General features: G+C 38.5%; 1 protein-coding gene across 1 annotated transcript in view; it reads left to right on the forward strand.

Moving 5' to 3' along the window:
- Tmem131 (Transmembrane protein 131) overlaps positions 1-21,143 on the forward strand; it is a 504,583-nt gene that overhangs the window by 468,937 nt on the left and 14,503 nt on the right. The window contains exons 21-23 of the mRNA XM_067143255.2: positions 1,578-1,844; positions 1,936-2,084; positions 11,760-11,862. Coding sequence (XP_066999356.2) covers positions 1,578-1,844; positions 1,936-2,084; positions 11,760-11,862 — 519 coding nt within the window. The remainder of the gene's footprint in view (positions 1-1,577; positions 1,845-1,935; positions 2,085-11,759; positions 11,863-21,143) is intronic.

Consider the following 21,143-nt stretch of genomic DNA (forward strand, 5'->3'; position numbering starts at 1 on the left):
TAAGGCCACTGCCGCTTCCTTTCCACTCCTAGGCCTTTCCTATCCCATCATCACCATAAGATCTATCTGTGTCGATGTGATGTAAAATTGATTGCTTGCTTGATTGATTGATTGATTGATTGATTGATTGATTGATTGATTGATTGATTGATTGATTGATTGATTGATTGATTGATTGATTGATTGATTGATTGATTGATTGATTGATTGATTGATTGATTGATGAGAACCTTAAAGTATTATTGCTGACTGGAAGTGTTGACATTTTTTGGTTGCAGTTGTTGACTAGAATTTTCTGACAATCATTTTTTTCTTTATTGTTCAGGAGTGACCTTACACAGTTATAATGTATATTTTATCTGTGTCAATAAAAACTTCTTCAATCAATCAATACTGATCTGCATTTAGGGCAGTCGCCCAGGTGGCAGATTCCCTATCTGTTGCTTTCCTAGCCTTTTCCGAAATGATTTCAAAGAAATTGGAAATGTATTGAACATCTCCCTTGGTAAGTTATTCCAATCCCTAACTCCCTTTCCTATAAATGAATATTTGCCCCAGTTTGTCCTCTTGAATTCCAACTTTATCTTCATATTGTGATCTTTCCTACTTTTATAGATGCCATTCAAACCTATTCATCTACTAATGTCATTCCACGCCATCTCTCCGCTGACAGCTCGGAACATACCACTTAGTCGAGCAGCTCTTCTTCTTTCTCTCAATTCTTCCCAACCCAAACATTGCAACATTTTTGTAACGCTACTCTTTTGTCGGAAATCACCCAGAACAAATCGAGCTGCTTTTCTTTGGATTTTTTCCAGTTCTTGAATCAGGTAATCCTGGTGAGGGTCCCATACACTGGAACCATACTCTAGTTGGGGTCTTACCAAAGACTTATATGCACTCTCCTTTACATCCTTACTACAACCCCTAAACACCCTCATAACCATGTGTAGAGATCGGTACCCTTTATTTACAATCCCATTTATGTGATTACCCCAGTGAAGATCTTTCCTTATATTAACACCTAGATACTTACAATGATCCCCAAAAGGAACTTTCACCCCATCAACGCAGTAATTAAAACTGAGAGGACTTTTCCTATTTGTAAAACTCACAACCTGACTTTTAGCCCCGTTTATCAACATACCATTGCCTGCTGTCCATCTCACAATATTTTCGAGGTCACGTTGCAGTTGCTCACAATCTTGTAACTTATTTATCACTCTGTAGAGAATAACATCATCCGCAAAAAGCCTTACCTCCGATTCCACTCCTTTACTCATATCATTTATATATATAAGAAAACATAAAGGTCCGATAACACTGCCCTGAGGAACTCCCCTCTCAACTATTACAGGGTCAGACAAAGCTTCACCTACTCTAACTCTCTGAGATCTATTTTGTAGTTCTATTTCTGTATAACTATGATAACTTCCTGAAACACTTTGACTAATATTAGTCAAGTAGCTTTTTTGTGAGTAGTCTTTAATACATCTGTTTTGCATTTATAGTATTATGCCCACATTACAAATAATGAGAAAATAAAGTAACAAGTTGTTTATAATTCTGTTGTACAGCTCTCACTGTTGTAAATGGGTCCAACAACAGCCTCAGTACAAGCTCCAGTAGAGCCTCACCCCCTCTTAGAACAAGTAGTTGTTGGGGAGAAAATCGTGCTACATTCAGTGACGTTGTGGCTCGCAATGACAGTCCCCTCTACTCAAATATAGTGGCTCCTCGAAAACGAAGTCAGCAGTCATCTGCTCCTTCAGTGTTTCATGAGACTGGTAACAAAAAGACAACAGATGCTGTGAATAACTCAACAAGCAGCAGTTCTGTTCTTGGTATGTATTATAAGACCTCTAATGCTTATTACAATTTTGTGCTTAAGAAATGCTGTAGATCAAGTCTCAGTACAGAGAATCTCTTTCGCAGGTCCCATTGGCTCTAAAAAGCCATTGTCATCCACATGGGATAACTTCTCAGAACCACAGCAGCAGTCACTTTCTGAGTTTCTGCAGCAGAAGCAGGATCAATCAAGCCTGTTTCTGGATGCCCTCACTGAGCCTTCAACACCTGGAAAGGTAAATTGTGTATATTCTCACTATAACTTTGTATTTGGTAGAATTGTTATAGTACAATCTCCATAATTCGGCCGTCGGCCATTCGTTAGTGGCACAGCCAGTAATCTGGCCTTCTCCCCCTTCCCGTCCCCCCCACCCCCCTCGCGAACCCCACCTGTCATACTATGTAAAGCAAAGCAATCTCTGTACAGGCCATGAAGACCCTTGGAGGGGTGGAAGGTAAAGACACCTCAGCACTTTGTGGAATAGAGTGGTTTTGCTCTACATGTGACTGCCTTTACCTTTGCCCCTAGAAACTAACCTGATACTCATATTTTGTTTCTTAAATGTTTTGACGTCGTGATGAGAAATCAAACTTATGTCCTTCCGGGTGAACTTTACTGTCTTTACTGTCTCGGCCAGGCATCCCATAGTGTATTATGTTGAAACATCGAGAGAGAGAGAGAATGCGTGTGACACTATTTTAAGTACCGGGCAAGTTGGCCGTGCGGTTAGGGGTGCGTGGCTGTGAGCTTGCATCCGGGAGATAGTGGGTTCGAATCCCACTGTCGGCAGCCCTGAAGATGGTTTTCCGTGGTTTCCCATTTTCACACCAGGCAAATGCTGGGGCTGTACCTTAATTAAGGCCACAGCCTCTTCCTTCCAACTCTTAAGCCTTTCCTATTCCATCATCGCCATAAGACCCATCTGTGTCGGTGCAACGTAAAGCTACTAGCAAAAAAAAAAGTAAAATGTGTGACATTTTTAAGAATGGTTGAAGTTGAGAAACAAAATGATTTAGTGAACCAATGTAGTATCTTAATTGTTTTGTAAAATATAACCTATGAAACATGCGAAAAGCAGATCATAAAGATCAGGGATAACCCAGAAGTTTATAAAGCACCCAAGATTTTTTTCTTTCTATAAAACCGGAAGTAATAAATCCCTATAACCTGACTTTTCCACTAATCTGCTACCGCTACAGTCCCAAGAGAGCCTGGTTACCGAGCTGGAACTGTACTACTTATCCGTTTTTGGGCTTCTGACGTCTTGGTCATCAGCGTCAGCCCTGTGTATTTACTGCATGTGAACTCATTCTAATAACCTGTTAACAGAAATGCATCATCATCATTATCATCATCATCATCTCCTCTTATTTAGTATCAACTAGGTCAGGCCAAATGTCCCAATCCTTTGTTCTATGAATAGGTGAAATAAACATTTTTGTTAGGAGAATTGACCATTGATGGAGACATCTGCAGGCCATGGACTGGTTTTGTGAAGTCAGTCATACTTGTTAGACCCAAACTAAATTGTTAAACTTGGAATTAGATTAAGACTGTAGTTTCCTTTAAAGCACGGAAAGAAAGAATGAATATGAGACTGCAACCCTAGTCGGTAAGCAATAGTATACATCCCGAGTATCCCTGGCTAGTCACAAGAGGTGACTAAAAGAGATTACATCTTTTACTCCGTCTGGCTTCATGACTAACTGGTTAGTATGTTGGTCTTTAGTCCAAGGGTTTGCAGGTTCACTTCCCAGCTGGGTTAGGGTTTTTAACCCTCATGGGTTAATTTCTTTGAGGAGACTAGGTATTCTTATAAATCCTCACAGATATGCACGTCGCCTATGGGCATCTATTTAAAATACCTGTGCCAGGCCTCTCTGGGGAAGAAAAAAAAAAAAGTTTCCCAAGGAGCTCTCAACTTGTGATACACTGTTACTGTATCAAATAGGAGGAAAACTTTGTAATAAATTGTTATACAACTAAGCATAGCTGTCAGTACATAAACTATGAAATTTATACACTGTATAACATAAAAAACGACGCACCAGGAAGGAATTGTCTGATGGCGATAAAAATCGATGGATATGAGGAACAGACATAGAAAAACAAACGATGAAAAATGCAGAACAATAGAATGATTTATTGCAGAGTTAGAGCGTTACAAAGTGAGGACGTCAATAAGATGTTGGTCCACCCCTGGCCTGGATGCAAGCTATCACTCGACGTGACATAGACTGATAAAGTTCCCGGCTGGTGTCCTGCGGAATTTTGTGCCAAATGGTCTCCAACAGTTGGGCTAAATCGGCGACATTCCGAGATGTTCCCAATCGCCTTCCCATCACGTCCCAAATATGCTCTATGGGAGAGAGATCCGGTGACCAAGCTGGCTAAGGAAGGATAGGGCAAAGTTGAGGACGGTTCATAGCAACACGTGCCTGTTGGAAAGTAAGGCCTGGATGTTGCTGAAGGAACGGTGACACAACTGGCTGTAGAATGTCATCAACATACCGCTGTGCTGTCAGTGTGCCAGGAATGACTACCAAAGGGGTCCAGCTATCAAAGGAGATGGCACCCCAGACCATCACCCCCTGTTGTGGGGCTGTGTGGCATGCGATAGACAAGGCAGGATCCCTTCACTGGCCTGGACGTCTCCAAACACGTCTGCGGTTGTCGTCAGGGCACCGTTGGAAACGGAACTCGTCACTAAAGACTATACGTCCCCAGTCAGCGCAGTTCCACGTTGCTCGAACACGACACCACTGTAATCTGGCTTGACAGTGAACAGGGGGGAGTGGTAAGTGGCGTAACGGGCAGCGCGAGCGCAAATTCCTCTCGCTCAGGTGTCTGTTGATGGTCATGGTGGACAAATGTGTGCGAGTCACTTGCTGGATCGTTGATAACGATGATTCCGGTGCTGTGACAGCTGTTCTGACAATCGCTCTGTCTGCCCGTGCTGTTATGGCCCTCGGTCGACCACTGCCGTCCTGATGCTAATGCCTGCCTTTGCTGACCCACGTGTGCCAGCATCGTCTGATCAATCACTTCGACCCAAATGTTCAGCGACAGCTTGATTCGACCAACCAGCTTCTTTCAATCCGATCGCACGACCTCTTTCAAACTCTGACATCTGCTCGTCGTAATGAGCATGAATCCTTCGGCGTGGCATTCTTACAGCCGACGTTAAGATAGCGCAGTCGAATGCAACAGCTATTTTGAGCATACACTTCAGAATTGCGCCTTATGTACACATGATGCATGTGCAGTTCGGATACGCGGGAGCTCCCGCTATTCATTCATTGGACACGAAACTTTAATCATTTTCATGTTCGGTCCGAATGTCTTTGCATACGAAATTTCCGTACAATCGGACAGTACCATCCCGGTGTGTCGTCTTTTTTTAAAAATGTAGAGTGTATCTTGCGGTGGAAATGGTAGCACGAGAAGAGTAGATATTCTAGCCATCGATTACCAGAGAGATCGTTCTGTAATATCGAACCCAACAGTACTGCTAGATTCAGGCGAACTACAGCCGCACGATTTGCACTCTGAGAAACAGGCGATTTATGTTTTAGTATCAAATTACATCATGGAGAAATACCACAACTCTATCACCATTTATGGATTGTTAGTGGGTGCAAGAGGTATCATACTGGGGATGATGGCTTAAGTTGTGGAAGAGATTTGCCTCAAGATTAGCTACCAAAGCACGATTGCCGAGGTGACTGTGCATAGGTCTGTGCTTCTTTTAAAGAACCATTTATGCTCTTTAAATAGATAACAGTCTTGCAATACTGTGTCGTGTATCAAATACATTGAGGATCAGTTTCCTGAACAAAGTATTATATGTATATACTAGCAAGATACCCGTGCTTCGCTACGGTTTTAAACTGAAAGTTATTATTCAGTGTTTTACATTTTGTAGAGTCCACTGTCAGCTGAACCTGTAAAATATGCCCTCAGTTCGTATGTTAAATGGTTTTTTCTTGGAATGATTATTTATTTTCTGATCTACAACTCATTTGAACCCCATACGGAAGAATTTGAATATTTTAAATCCTATCTTATTTAACATCTAGGATGTAAAAGCGACCAACCTGTGAAATTTTGATTGTATGTTGAACAGTAATGGAGGCATGAATACTTTTTAAGGGGGTAAATGTTTTGAAAAATTTATTAACATCTAGGATATAAAAGACCATCCTTCATTAAAAAAATTAAGTTCATGCCAAAACGGTTTCAGAAGAATGGATATTGTGTTTTTAAGAGTCAACCACCATCTGAACCCCTTAGGTGAGAAATATTTTGAAGTATACAATATTTTACACCTAGGATGTAAAAGAATACCTTCTTGTAAAATTACAACTTTGCAAGTCAAATGGTTTTGGAAGGATGAATAATTTTGTTTACGAAGCTAACCTCATTCAACACTTTAGGGGTGGAACGTTAAAAAATATTTCCTATTTCACACCTAGGATTTAAAATATATACTGCTATTTGGAATTTTGTCTTTGTATGTTAAACTTTTTGGAGGAAGGAATTAAGATATTTGTTTTCAGATCAATCCCCATTTAACTCTCTGAGCGGTTAAATTTGTTTCAAACCTTCTTTTATTTAACGCCTAGGATATCATTTGAAATTTTAACTTCATATTTCAAATGATTTTATATCAATGCATATTTTGGTCATAATTCCTCACCCCCCACCTTTTGGGGTGTATTGTTTTAAGTCCACTTCTTATTTGTATCTACATTTTAAAAAATTCAACTCCCTTTACACCAAACCCCTTAAGTTGATTCCACCTCCACCTGCCCAGCCATAAAATATGTGTGTCTTTATTTTTAAAGGAGTTTCCTAATACTAATTTTCTCACCCGTAACATCCTTCGTTTTCGAGATATAATTATCCTCAAACAAAGAATTCAACTCATTTTTCAATTAATTTCATGTCTGTAACATCTTCAGGTTTTGAGATATAAGTATCCTCATAAAAATAATTCAATCCCTTTTTCAGTCCTCTGAAATTTTGATTGTACGTCAAGCAGTAATGGAGGAATGAATAGCCCTTAAATGTTTTTTCCAAAACATAAAATTTGTGTTACCGGTACTTTATTTTTAAAAAAGAGATTAATAATACCAATTTTCATGTCGTTAATATGTTAAGTTTTTGAGACACTGTACATTGTAGATATGCTCATTTTAAAAATTCAACCCCTTTTACACTTCCCCTTAACTGGATTTTTGGAAAACAAATTATGCATGTTCCTTTACATTTACAGGAGATTCCAAATACCAGTTTTCATGTCTGTAATGTTACTTTTTGAGATATATTGTAGATATACTCATTTTAAAATTCACCCTCTTTGTCACTTCTGTTTACCCCCTTTTAAGTAGATTTTCCAAAAACAAAAAATATGTGTCTTTATTTTTAAAGGAGATTCCAAGTTCCAATTTTCATGTCTATAATATCTTTAGTTTTGGAGATACCAGTATCCTAATAAAAATAATTCAACTCCCTTTTTGGCTCATTTAACCCCCCATTGGTGTTTTTTTTTTTTTACAAAAAAATAGCTGTTACTTTATTTGTAAAAGAGATTAAAGATACCAATTTTCATGTCTGTAAAATGTTAGGTTTTTGAGATATACTGTAGATATGCTCATTTTAAAAATTCACCTCCTTTAACACTTCCCCTAAGTGGATTTTCAAAAAACAGATTATGCTTGTTTCTTTACTTTTACAGGAGATTCCAAATACCAATTTTCATCTCTGTAACATGTTACGTTTTTGAGATATATTGTAGACATACTCATTTTAAAATTCACCCCCTTTGTCACTCCTGTTTACTCCCCTCTTAAGTAGATTTTCCAAAAACAATAAATACGTGTTTCTTTATTTTTAAAGGAGATTCCAAATACCAATTTTCATTACTACAACGTCTTCAATTTTTGAGATATAAGTATCCCATACCTGCCAACTTTAGGAATAAGAAATCTGAAAATTTTTTTAGATCTTGGATTTCATTGCGTATATTGCGTCATGATCTAGATGAAAAAAGGACAACATAAAAGGCATCCATATCTACAGTTACAAGGCGAATTGACCATTAAATTTTAAATCTTAAACTAAGAAAACATAATTATATTTACAAGAAAATGTAACAAACCCAGAACAAAATGTATAATAGTTTTATTTATTAGATGGTAACATGAACGGAAATTCAATTTTATAGATATCTCTCAACACTTGGAGATAGTATTTGTTATTGTAGCCATAATGTGAAGATAAAATACCAGAAACTGTCACCGACATAACTCTCTGAAATACACTCAACTCAATAAAATTATGAACTAAGAATGAACACAAATGCACTTAAATACGCAAAACTACCATATACAGAATAGATCAGTACATCTCATACGTTATTAAGAAACAACATCGACAGGGGGAAAACATAGAACAGCAAGAATAAGCACATGGCCTACAACTCCAATGAAACTATGCACAGAAGCGATGTTAACAGCGCACGAACCATATGATAAGAAACTCCATCTTTCGTCCCGATTAACGGATTCACGTTAAAAATTAAATAATTGAAAAGGAGGTTCAACCTATTCAATACTTAAAAGAAGGAAATGCAGTAATCACATTCCTATTTAAATGGGACCGGTTTCGACCTTAGTCCAGGTCATCATCAGCCGTAAAAAGATGTACAATGTTTATGAATATTGGAGGTCAGTTTCACACTTTGATAGGCACAAAGACACGACACCACATTCTGTATGCACAAAGTCACAACACTATCAATTAATATACGAAGTTCAAAAATAACTAGAAGTCGCACACGAATAGATTTGTAGTAGAAAGCCGCCAGCTCCTGGTGATCAGCGCGGCACATTCAAGGTCGAACGCCAAAGTAGAGTGGAGAATGTTTTTGAAGGTCTAGAATTTGTCACGGTTGCGGGAAGTTAAGTACGTATATAAAAATATACGACGCAAATCAGAATAATTGAGTGAGTACTTGTACTCCTGCTAAGTGATTACTGCATTTCCTTCTTTTAAGTATTGAATAGGTTGAACCTCCTTTTCAATTATTTAATTTTTAACATCAATAATTTCAATACGGAACAATGAAGTTTTTATCTTTAAATTAACGGATTCACTAGCGTGCGCTAGTCTCACTTGCTTGTACGATGATTGTCGTCCTGAATTCCCATGGTGCTGTAGTGAGCGGGAAACACGATACACGAAGGTGGCGGACAATACACTTACAAATAAAGCATCAAATAAATACGCTTGAAAATGAGGTTGCATAAATTACACAAGCACACAATAATTTATCCTATTCTCCGGACCACCTTTTGAGCAGACTAAAGCGGAAGTGACGTCATTGTCTCGACACACTTGCCGCGGTTGCCAAAGAGCCGGCGCGCGATTCAAAGTTGTACTCCACCACTATAATACAGCACAGCTCACGGATTGAACCTTGAATGAATTTAAAATAATTAATACATTAACGTATGCGTGTTAGAATCCCATACAGTTTTTTAACGGCTTACATATTTAAACAATTAATTTACTGAATTACATTTTAAATGTGAAAATCTACAATCTGTTTTCCAGTCAATAACCGGGTCAGGGATGGAATAAATGAAGCCCCATCTTGCGGCGAGGACACGAATTGAGCCGGCTGCTGAAGCCTGTTTCACTCCTCTGGGGCAATGATTAATGACTGGCAGATGAAATTAAATGATACTGGAGTGTGTTGCTGGAATGAAAGATGACAGGGAAAACTGGAGTACCCGGAGAAAAACCTGCCCCACCTCCGTTTTGTCCAGCACAGTTTCAATTAATTAGTTATTACGAATATATTTTTATAAAAATATTATTATTATTATTATTATTATTATTATTATTATTATTATTATTATTATTGGAGCCTCCGTGGCTCAGACGGCAGCGCGTCGGCCTCTCACCGCTGGATACCGTGGTTCAAATCCCGGTCACTCCATGTGAGATTTGTGCTGGACAAAGCGGAGGCGAGACCGGTTTTTCTCCGGGTACTCCGGTTTTCCCTGTCATCTTTCATTCCAGCAACACTCTCCATTCTCATTTCATAGCATTTTTCAGTCATTAATATATCACTTTGGGAGTGGCGACCCCATCGTACTAATAGCCTATATCTGCTTCATTCATCACATCCCTGACCCGGTCAATGACTGGAAAACAGGTTGTAGGTTTTAATTTTCATTATTATTATTATTATTATTATTATTATTATTATTATTATGCAGGAGGTTTCAGCGTCAGCTTACCTTGTGCCGCAGTAATTAATCTGTGTCACTATCGAGTGGCTGCACACCCAAGTCGGAATCAGAACCAGGGTCAGCACAAGAGGTAAACTAATCCCGCCGTCAATACTATTCGCTCGGAAATGCTTATAAACAGACAGAATCATATTTCTCTCCCCGGAAGTAAGAATCTTGCGTTTCTTCTTCAACTGATAAGTCTGGTGAATTTTTGTTCGGATCCATTGCACAATAATATCCAATAGCGAGTAAGAAGAAACCTACAAACGTACAAGAGACTACAAGAATTATGAATTAGCACACAATACGCACATACACTGTTTTTGTAAAAGCGAAGCACACTGATAAAAGTTTCTCACTGCTGTTTTAAACAGTGTTCAGATCATCCACTGAGTGAGTAAGTATGGCAGCTCCGCATTGACTGCACCATTGCCAAAACTCGCTCTGAGTAGCGCACCCCCCTTGCCCCCTCACCTACCGTGTGACAACACCGTAGCCGCTGCCCCTGTCGCCCGCGCCATCCCCTAGTCTATACACTCACTTCCGCTTTAGTCTGCTCAAAAGGTGGTCCGGAGAATAGGGGAAGAGTATTGACCGTACTGGAGGTTATATTGGTCAAAAATAGGAAGAAGTAAAATTAAATTGGGAAATCGGAAGACAAATTAAAAAACGGAGAGTTTCCGGGTAAATCGGAAGGGTTGGCAGATACGGTATCCTCACCTTTTTTCACCCCCCTTTTGAGGATTTTACAAAAACAAAAAAATATGTGTTTCCTTATTTTTAAAGGAGATTCCAAATACCAATTTTACCGGGCGAGTTGGTCATGCAGTTAGGAGCCCGCAGCTGTGAGCTTGCATCCGGGAGATAGTGGGTTCGAACCCCACTGTTGGCAGCCCTGGAGATGGTTTTCCGTGGTTTCCCATTTTCACACCAGGTAAATGCTGGGGCTGTACCTTAATTAAGGTCACGGCCACTTCCTTCCCACTCCTAGCCCTTTCCTATCCCATCGTCGCCATAAAACCTATATGTGTCTGTGCGACGTAAAGCAACTAGCAAAAAAAAAAAAAAAAAAAAAACATAAAAAAAAATTGTAATTTCTTTATGTCCAGTAGTTTTGGCTCGGCGATGATGAATCAGTCAGTCAGGACATGTTATTTTGTATACACAGTATAGATGTATATATTTCTAATTGTAAGGTATATAGATTATACTCTCCTGGTGGTTGTATATAAGAGAGGGCCTTAAGCCCTTACTTTGTCACCAATGAAGGCATTATCTGTCTGCATATCCACCTACCCTAAAATATCGAAACACCGGGCGAGTTGGCCGTGCGGTTAGGAGCGCGCAGCTGTGAGCTTGCATCTAGGAGATAGTGGGTTCTAACCCCACTGTTGGCAGCCCTGAAGATGGTTTTCCATGGTTTCCCATTTTCACACCAGGCTGTACCTTAATTAAAGCCATGGCTGCTTCCTTCCCACTCTTAGGCTTTTCATATCTAATTGACACCATATGACCTATCTGTGTCGCTGCGACGTAAAGCCAATTGTAAAATATTGAAACCATCTGTTTGTTTATATAAATTAATATTTTGTAAACTATTGCAGGATGTTGAGGGTGTTTGGGAGGAGCGCAACTCCATTGTTCCACTTCTAGAGGATGAGAGCAGGAAGAAATCGGAAGAGTATCAGAGACAACATCAATTTCGAGGTGAGTCTAGTGGAGGTATCAGATGTTTTTAAGATTATATTCTGCTAAAATTAAAATTTGATCTGTCACTTCATGCAAGAGATCAACTGGCCTGTAAAAGTTGATGACGTGATGTTGAACTGTGATGATATGAATACATGCGTATTGTGATTTGTATCTTAAAATTGCATTGTGGTGTAAGGAGTATTAATTTAAAATGCATAGGGCCGATTGCAGAAACGATGACTAGTTTTAATCCGTAGACGTCTAAATCGAGCACAGTCTTCCATTGCATGAACAGTCTTCAGCCGATGATTAAATAAACATTGTTTAAAGTTTCATTATTGGTACAAAAATTGAGAGAGAAGTGTCTTTCATGCAACTCTTTGCTTGTCGCAACAAATGAAATTCGTTGCTGTGCGCGCCAAATGTCAGTCAGCTGTTAGTCATCCTCAGTGTTCACAATAATAATTATTAAATTAATGTCGTATGGTCCACCTTTTACAATACTATATTATGCAATATTATTGAATTACGTTACTGAACTAGGGACTAGTTTCGGCCTTGGCTGGCCATCTTCAGCCTTAATGTAATACATCTAATAACTAAACAAATGTAAAAACAATTGACATGAAAAGTAATGTACACACACATAATGTTAAAATCTGGGATGAATTAAGTGTAAAATCTGAAAAATATATTAGGCTCTAAATTCTTAGCATCTGGAGTATGCTCATCATCCAGGCTCTTTCTTGTATTGATATTCATAGAATGTTTAGTTCCATCACTGCTAATCATTACAATTTCAAATGCAAAACGGGAACTGCTAAATGTTGATTCTGTAGTCAAATCATCAGTCACCAAATCTACTTGAGTGGTGTTAGCAGTATGCAAGCGCCTGGATGCCACTGTAAATAAGCACCAGCTGACACAGAACTGCTAAATGGTGTTTTCACATCGACCAACGTAAATAAAATGAAATGTTCCCGTAGTGCTTGTTAAAATTATGCTGAAATGCTGTTGGACATGGTCAGAACGGCACATGAAGGTATGGTTAAAACTGACACATTCTTAATTTGTGGCTGGTATGAATTCGCAATTCATTGTGATGTCCATGAAGTTAACCTAAATAAATGATAGATAAAATTAACTAATAGAGAGAGCGTGTTAGTCAAATGGCATACTGTCGGATTTTTTATTATGGACACTCGAGTTTAGGCTTTAATTACAAATGAACCAAAAGGCCTATTGCAATGCGAGTTATACCAATATTTTCCTGGTTTAATTCTACATTAGCGTATATAAGACACATTGTTTTCGACGTTCATTAAATATTTTTTATTTGTGGTTGTAATAAATATTGCCCGAGTTTTTGGCTTCTTTTCTAGGAAACGCTCACTTACAAATATATACAAGGAAAAGTACTAGTCTGATGGTAATGAAATTTTTATATGTTATAACCACATGTATTTGTAGTGTAATACTCAAGTTACAAGTTTTTTCCAACCACCCCGAAAAAGGTTCTTATCATTTTTCTAAAGCAACTATTTCTCAGCCCAGGATAAACGTATAACAGCAAACATGGGCTTGTTTTGAAGCACTCAGTCATGGTTATCAGAAACTACAATAACTGTAACCGTGCAGTTTGGTGCCGAATTTATGAAGAGTAATATTGAAAGGAGGTTTTGTGTACTCCGGACCGTGCGATTAACAGCAGGCCGGCTGGTGAAAACGGGTGCAGTGTTGCCGCGTTCAGTAGTAACCACGCGCGCAACGAACACAGTACACTCGCCCCGGGCAGTTGTGCAATGGAATGCCCATGACCTTGGTTTATCCGCAAGCTATTTTCAGTCGTCCTATGTTCTGCATGTTGGCCACGTCACTTCAAGATGCCTCCGAGACTGCCGTTATCAGAGGGTGAACTTGCAATGATTTTGCTATTTGTTTCTTTCAATGTGAGGGGGAAAAAGTAGGGGACAGGAGGTTCCCTGTGTACAAGAAGGTGGCAGATTGTCTTGGATTATCTCTGTCGTCAGTGAAGAGAGTAGGAGTCGCTTCAAAGGAGAATGAAGGAAATACGTCATCCAGGTCAAGAAAGAAGCAGTGTGTGAGACTGGGGCGTCCGAAAATCCATCTCGATGATTTTACTTTGGGCACAATACGAAGAAATATGCACGATTTTCCTTTGAAAAAGATATTTCCCACAATTAAAAGCCTTCGAATGAAACTGTTAGAAAATATGCCGGATTTTCCTGATGTGTCAATTTCTACGCTTTTGAAAGTAGTTCGAAGCTTGGGATTCCGATTCAAAAAACTAAACAGGAAACCAGTGCTAATGGAATCTGTGACACACGCTGCATGCCGAAATACCTACCTTAGACGAATTAGAGACTTAAGAGCACAGGGCTTCAAGATCTTCTTTACAGACGAGACGTGGTGCGGACAGAACCATACTATGAAATATGGGTGGCAAGAAAACGTGGTTGAAGCTTTAGGAAACAACTTTGACAACTATAATCTGTACAGAGGGTACATTCAGCAAATTTATAGATTACGTGGAGGGTTCAAAACACCATCTGGAGCTGGGAAACGCATCATAATTTTACACATCGGAAGTGAAGAAGGATTTCTTGACGGTGCAGGACTTTGCTTTATTGGCAAGAAAGGCAGTGGTGATTACCACAATGAGATGAACTCAAATCATTATGAATAATGGTTCATGAAAGTACTGGGTTTATTGCCTCAAAGGTCGGCTGTCGTTATAGATCAAGCTCCATATCATACGATGGTCGATCCCTCATCTAAAAACCCGAACATGTCATGTCTGAAACCTGAAATTATAACCTGGATAACATCAAAGAATATTTCACTACCACCTGGAGTTGACGATTATAATAAATTAACGAAATCAGAGCTGATTGTCCTTGCCAGGCCTTATTTTCAAACACCGGTAAAGAAGCTGGAACAACTGACTAAACGACTTCGACCAGATATACAGCTTGTTTGGTTACCAGTGGCCCATTGCGAGCTTAATCCAATCGAGCTCATTAGGGCTTACGTAAAAGGATAAATAGCAAAAACAAATATGGCTAACACATTAAAAAATGGTAGAGGTGTGGAAGCAATTAACGCTTTATGCCGAGAAGCCTTATGTACCATCACCCCTGAACTCTGGAAACAGTGCATTAAACACACTAAGATAATTGAAGACCACTACTGGAAAAAAGATGGACTGTCTGAAAACGTTGCTTATTTCTAGCCAGTCATAATCAACATGAATGACAGCAGCACCGATTCATCGGAACACAGTGATTTTTCAGACGAAGAAAAATGATAGAATTAAATATTGTAAATATATGTAAATAATAATGCAAATAACTCTTGTAAAAATTGTACAGTGTGATATTTCTAAATTAGGAAGTCAACCATTTTTAAACCTGCCTTTGAAGGTCCAAAGCCCTTATGAGAAAAGGTGATGGGAAGTGGAATTTATAAGAGGAAATAAAATTAAAGGTTGAAAGTAAACGAAAAGCTGTGTTCGTTGCGTGCGTGATTACTACTGAACGCGGCAACACTGCGCCCGATTTCACCAGCCGGCCAGCTGTTAATCGCACGGTCCGGCGTACACAAAACCTCCTTTCAATATTACTCTTTATAAATTCGGTACCAAACTGTATGGTTACAGTTGTTGTAGTTTCTGATAACCATGACTGAGTGCTTCAAAACAAGCCCATGTTTGCTGTTGTACGTTTATCCTGGACTGAGAAAGAGTTGCTTTAGAAAAATGATAAGAACTTTTTTCGGGGTGGTTGAAAAAAATTGCAACTTGAATATTACACTACAAATACATGTGGTTATAACATATAAAAATTTCGTTACCATCAGACAAGTAATTTTCCTTGTATATATTCCTAAGTGAGCGCTTCCTAGAGAAGAAGCCAAAAACTCGGACAATATTTATTATAATTACAAATAAAAAATATTTAATGAACATCGAAAACAATGTGTCTTATATACGCTAATGTAGAATTAAACCAGGAAAATATTGGTATAACTCGCATTGCAATAGGCCTATTGGTTCAATTGTAATTAAAGCCTAAACTCGAGTGTCCATAATAAAAAATCCGATAGGTTATAAGACTTACCTCTCGTTGCGGCATGTGGTGCGTGGTGTATTGTTGTGTGCCTCATACTAACGGTTGTGAGATTCAAAGGAAAAGGAAGGGGTGGGCCAAGGATAGAGAGGCGGGGCGAGGGGGTGGGGCAAGGGGAGTGGTTTGGGAATGGAGAGGGGGTGGAGGGGAAAGGGGGATTACGGCAGGGCTGAAGGATGTGGGAAAAGAGATGGCTGCTGAGGAAAGGTGCTGTGAATATTATGAAAAACTGAACTATGACTTGTTGGTTTGATGTTTCTAAAAATGGGAATTAGAAGTTCAAATAGGATATTTGGCTTTTCTGAAATGTCATTAAGATTATGATTTGGATTAAAATATTGATCTGTATGTATGAAGCAGCTTCCAGTAATGTTAAGGAGGGGTCCTTTGTTGATGATTTTGAGAATTTCCATATCTTGTTTTATGTCTGTGAATTTGTGATTATAGTCGTGCATATGCTGTCCTACAGCTGAAAATTTATTGTACTTCAGGGCATTGACGTGTTCCGAGTACAGACATAAAACAATATATGGAAATTCTCAAAATCATCAACAAAGGACCCCTCCTTAACATTACTGAAAGCTGCTGCATACATATAGATCAATATTTTAACCTGAATCATAATCTTAATGACATTTCAGAAAAGCCAGATATCCTACTTGGCCTTCTAATTCCCATTTTTTTTAGAAATGTCAAACCGACAAGTCATAATTCAGTGCATAATATTCACAGCACCTTTCCTCAGCAGCCATCTCTTTTTCTACATCCTTCGGCCCCACCTTAATCCCTCCTTCCCCTCCACCCCCCTCCTTTCTCTGACCTCACCCCTTACCTCGCCTCTTGCCCCACCTGTTTCTCCTTGCCCTGCACTTTCCTATCTAATTTTATCTATCATTTATTCAGGTTAACTTCATGGACACAGCAATGAATTGCGAATTTATACCAGCTACAAATTAAGAATATGTCATTTTTAACCATATCTTCATGTGCCGTCCTGACAATGTCCAGCAGCATTTCAGCATGATTTTAACAAGCACTGCGGGAACATTTCACTTTATTTACGTTGGTCGATGTGGAAACACCATCTAGCAGTTCTGTGTCAGCTGGTGGTTATGTACAGTGGCATCCAGTGGCTTGCATACTGCTAACACCACTCAAGTAGATTTGGTGATTGATGATCTGACTACAAAATCAAATCAACATTTACCAGTTCCCATTTTTCAATTGAAATTGTAATGAATAGCATTGATGGAACTTACAATTCTATGAATATCAGTACAAGAAAGTCTGGATGATGAGCATACTTCAGATGCTAAGAATTTGGAGCCTAATATATTTTTCAGATTTTACACTTAATTCATCCCAGATTTTAATGTTAATTGTGTATTTTTTACATCACTTTTCATGTCAATTGTGTGCTTTTACATTTGTTTAGTTATTAGATGTATTACATTAAGGCTGAAGATGGCCAGCCAAGGCTGAAACTAGTTCCTAGTTTAATAATGTAATTCAATAATGTTGCATAATATAGTACTGAAAAAGGTGGAACTTATGACATTAATTTAATAATTATTATTGTGATCACAATTCAATACCGATCAAGACCATGAAGTTATGATTCCTCAGTGTTGCCAACTTAGCAGATTTCCCGCTAAATCTGGCGGATTCTAATTCCTTCTAGCAGTGAAAAAATACATTTAGTGGCTAACAGTATTTTTGGCGGAATTTTAATGCGTCGGTGTCTTTTCTTTACATAAAATGAACTTCATTGGGCAAACCAGAAGAGGCTTTTCAGTTAGATATAAGGAACATATCAACCCCGCTAAACACAGAAGATACTCCGCCATGTGCACTCATATGACAGTCCAATCATTTCTTTACTTCCATGGAACAGGACATAAAAATTCTTTATTTTCATAATAAGGGCACTTTACTTAACGTTCCAGAAAACATTTATATTAATATAGATCGAAAACTTAATCCCATTCACAATTTGAATGAAAATTCAGAAACTACGGACATAATTTTTGAGGCATTGCTTAAAAGTTCCTACTTTGACAAACTTGCAAACAAGCTTCCACGTGATAGCTCCCCGCCTATTGATTCCAGCCTTCCCCTACTTTCCCCTCATACCAGCTACCATCACACACGACCTCCATAGTTCGCTCCCAGTCAGCCACAATCATCCACGCTGAACAAGTCGCTCTCGAACCGGCGAGAACATAAGTAATAAGATGTGCCGCCCTCTTTATATTTTTTATTTATTGCTTTATATCACAAGATACAAAAACTTTTCTATTTTAACACTAAAAACAGCTATCATTCTCGTTCTAGAGCCCTTTACTGCACATTCTACACACGTTATCATGTTCAAATATTCCACCTAACTTCTCAGCAAGAAATGTCAACATCATGCCAATAAGACAACCTTAACATCCGCTCACTGGATTCCTTATACATCATTTTTATGCTACTGGATTTAATATTGTGCACCACATTATCAAACTTTCACCGACACAACAGAATATTGTATGTCAACACAGCACCTTCAAAAAGAAGAATTTTAACGCCAAGTTTTACTGAATCATCCCATATGGACAATTTTAATTTTAATGGCAACAATATATTTTTAAGTGTTGTGCTCTGAACAATCCTGAACACTCTTCACCATTTTAATTGACGTATTCAGCTACCCGAATTATTTTAATGTGTTGCTTTGTCCTTGTCCTTGTTGCTTTCTCTTAAAGACTCTTGCGGCTGATGATGTCTACAAGTTAGACGAAACATGTCCCGTCATATTTTTAAAAATGATTTGTAAATAATTAGATAATAAAGAATCTTGGTATTGTAAAGGTGGAACATTTGACTCAACCTTCAAAGGTGTATTTTCTAGTGGCTTTGTTAAGTGTAATGTCACACATTTATGCCATAAATATCACTGAATCAAATTAATGGGGGTAATTAGAATGTACCTAGTCCCCGGTGGAAGAACCACTATTACTGTTTCTCAACTGCATTAGGCCGAGCTTGTAAATCTCCCCCATGTAATTGGGAAGTATAGTATTTTACTGGATGAGATCTGTTTTCCTCTGTGTGTGTGTGTGTGTGTGTGTGTGTGTGTGTGTGTGTGTGTGTGTGTGTGTGTGTGTGTGTGTGTGTGTGTGTGTGTGTGTGTGTGTGTGTGTGTGTGTGTGTGTGTGTGTGTGTGTGTGTGTGTGTGTGTGTGTGTGTGTGTGTGTGTGTGTGTGTGTGTGTGTGTGTGTGTGTGTGTGTGTGTGTGTGTGTGTGTGTGTGTGTGTGTGTGTGTGTGTGTGTGTGTGTGTGTTTTTTTTTTTTTTTCTCCAGTTCTTCACTGGTGTCTGTGCAGGACTGAGTCATTCTACTGCATCGCCACAGGGGACATATTTTTAAATATTTAGCATTTAATGACTTTCATCAGTGGGTTGTGCATTCATTCTGTGTTTTTTATGTTTAAACAATTTGCAGTATTCAATATTACATTAAAATAAATGTAAAGAATCTAGCTGATTTCTAGCAGAAATGGCACAGTCAATCAGCAGATTTCACTCTTACAGTGTTGGCAACACTGGTCTCCTTACACATTACTGAAATATGGCTAAACATGAGCATGACTTGGCCACAGATAAGAATATTGCTTTCTGTGGAAATTAAATCTCATAATATTGACACTAAAGTGACACGCCACCGTACAGGGAAGTTTAGCTTTGATTGTGTCGCTGTTACAGTGAGTGTAATCTGCTCGTAATTAGCTTTGACGAAGGGAAGATGAAACAGTAGTAATGTGTAACACTGAATGTGTTGTACGGGCCATATAGATGTACCTTGCATTCTGGAGATCGTAGGTTCGAAACGCATCATCGGCAGTCCTGAAGATTGTTTTCCATGGTTTCTCTAGTTTTACACCAGGCAAATACTAGGGCTGTTATTATGGCTGCAGCTCTTCTTCCCCAGTCTTCCTCTTTAAGCAGTGATCACCACCACCACTTGCCTTTTCTTATCTCGTAGTTGCCGAAAACTTATCTGAATTAGCGTGACAAATATATATAAATCACATACAACCTACTTTTTAGTTTTCACTATTATGTATGCTTACTTAGCAGTAAATATAAGTGAATCCCTCTCAGTTAATGTATGTGACAGCCCACTGATGATTGGGACAAGTAATTGTGACATGTATGTAATCGAAGTCGCCTATAATTCCATGGAAATTACACCATGTATAATAAAATATATTGGTTGCAAAGTATTGTATTCAAGTTGACAGTTATTGGACTGTCCCTTTGTCAGTCTCAAGAAACAAGTCTCTTGAAAAGTGATATCTTATTTTAAGCTCTACCTCCCCGTACATTTCAAATGAATTGCTGCAATTTTGCAGCGGGCGACCCACAGAGAGGCCGTCGGACTAATCTTTCTTAAATAAATATGAAACAAGTAAGTTTATTGAAGTGGTCAACCTATTCAATGTAATACCTAACCTTTCTTTCCAGAATCGTCTCAACATGATAACACAAATTACATGTTTCATGGTACATAACCTCTGATTGTGATTCACTCCTCTCATTCAAGGTTAAACAGTGTTCTTGGCTTTGTTTATACGGGGCCGGTCGAACATCTGTTTTAGACAGTGTCTAAGTGATAAATAACATCTCTGCAATGCGGCAGCCATATTTAGGCATTGTTTAACCAGACATAATCTAAACACCGTTTCTGCGATCGGCAAAAAGAGTCTATGTCAAATTAGTATTCAAGTTGAACTAAAAAATGAATGAATCACTAAGTGTCCAGGAGTTTTTAAAATTTTTAATGTCATATTGTAGGGTGAGGAATTTATTCCTATGTGCCATAATTAGAAAAATATATTTTATTTTGGACTGTAGGCATAATAATAATAATAATAATAATAATAATAATAATAATAATAATAATAATAATAATAATGGTGGAGATAACATGGTGTGTGAAACGCAGGTATGAAAAGGAATGAATGAACAAGATTGAGCAAGACTTCCAGCAAAGTGAGTCCTGAGAATATTAAAGAAGTTTAAAAAAAATAAGATACAAAGGTATAAGCCTCTCTCCCTCTGCTTTCAAAGAAACGATGGAACTTCAGCATCATCAAATGAAGAA

The sequence above is a fragment of the Anabrus simplex genome, chromosome 3 (assembly GCF_040414725.1).
Source record: "Anabrus simplex isolate iqAnaSimp1 chromosome 3, ASM4041472v1, whole genome shotgun sequence".
Classification (NCBI taxonomy): Eukaryota; Metazoa; Arthropoda; class Insecta; order Orthoptera; family Tettigoniidae; genus Anabrus; species Anabrus simplex.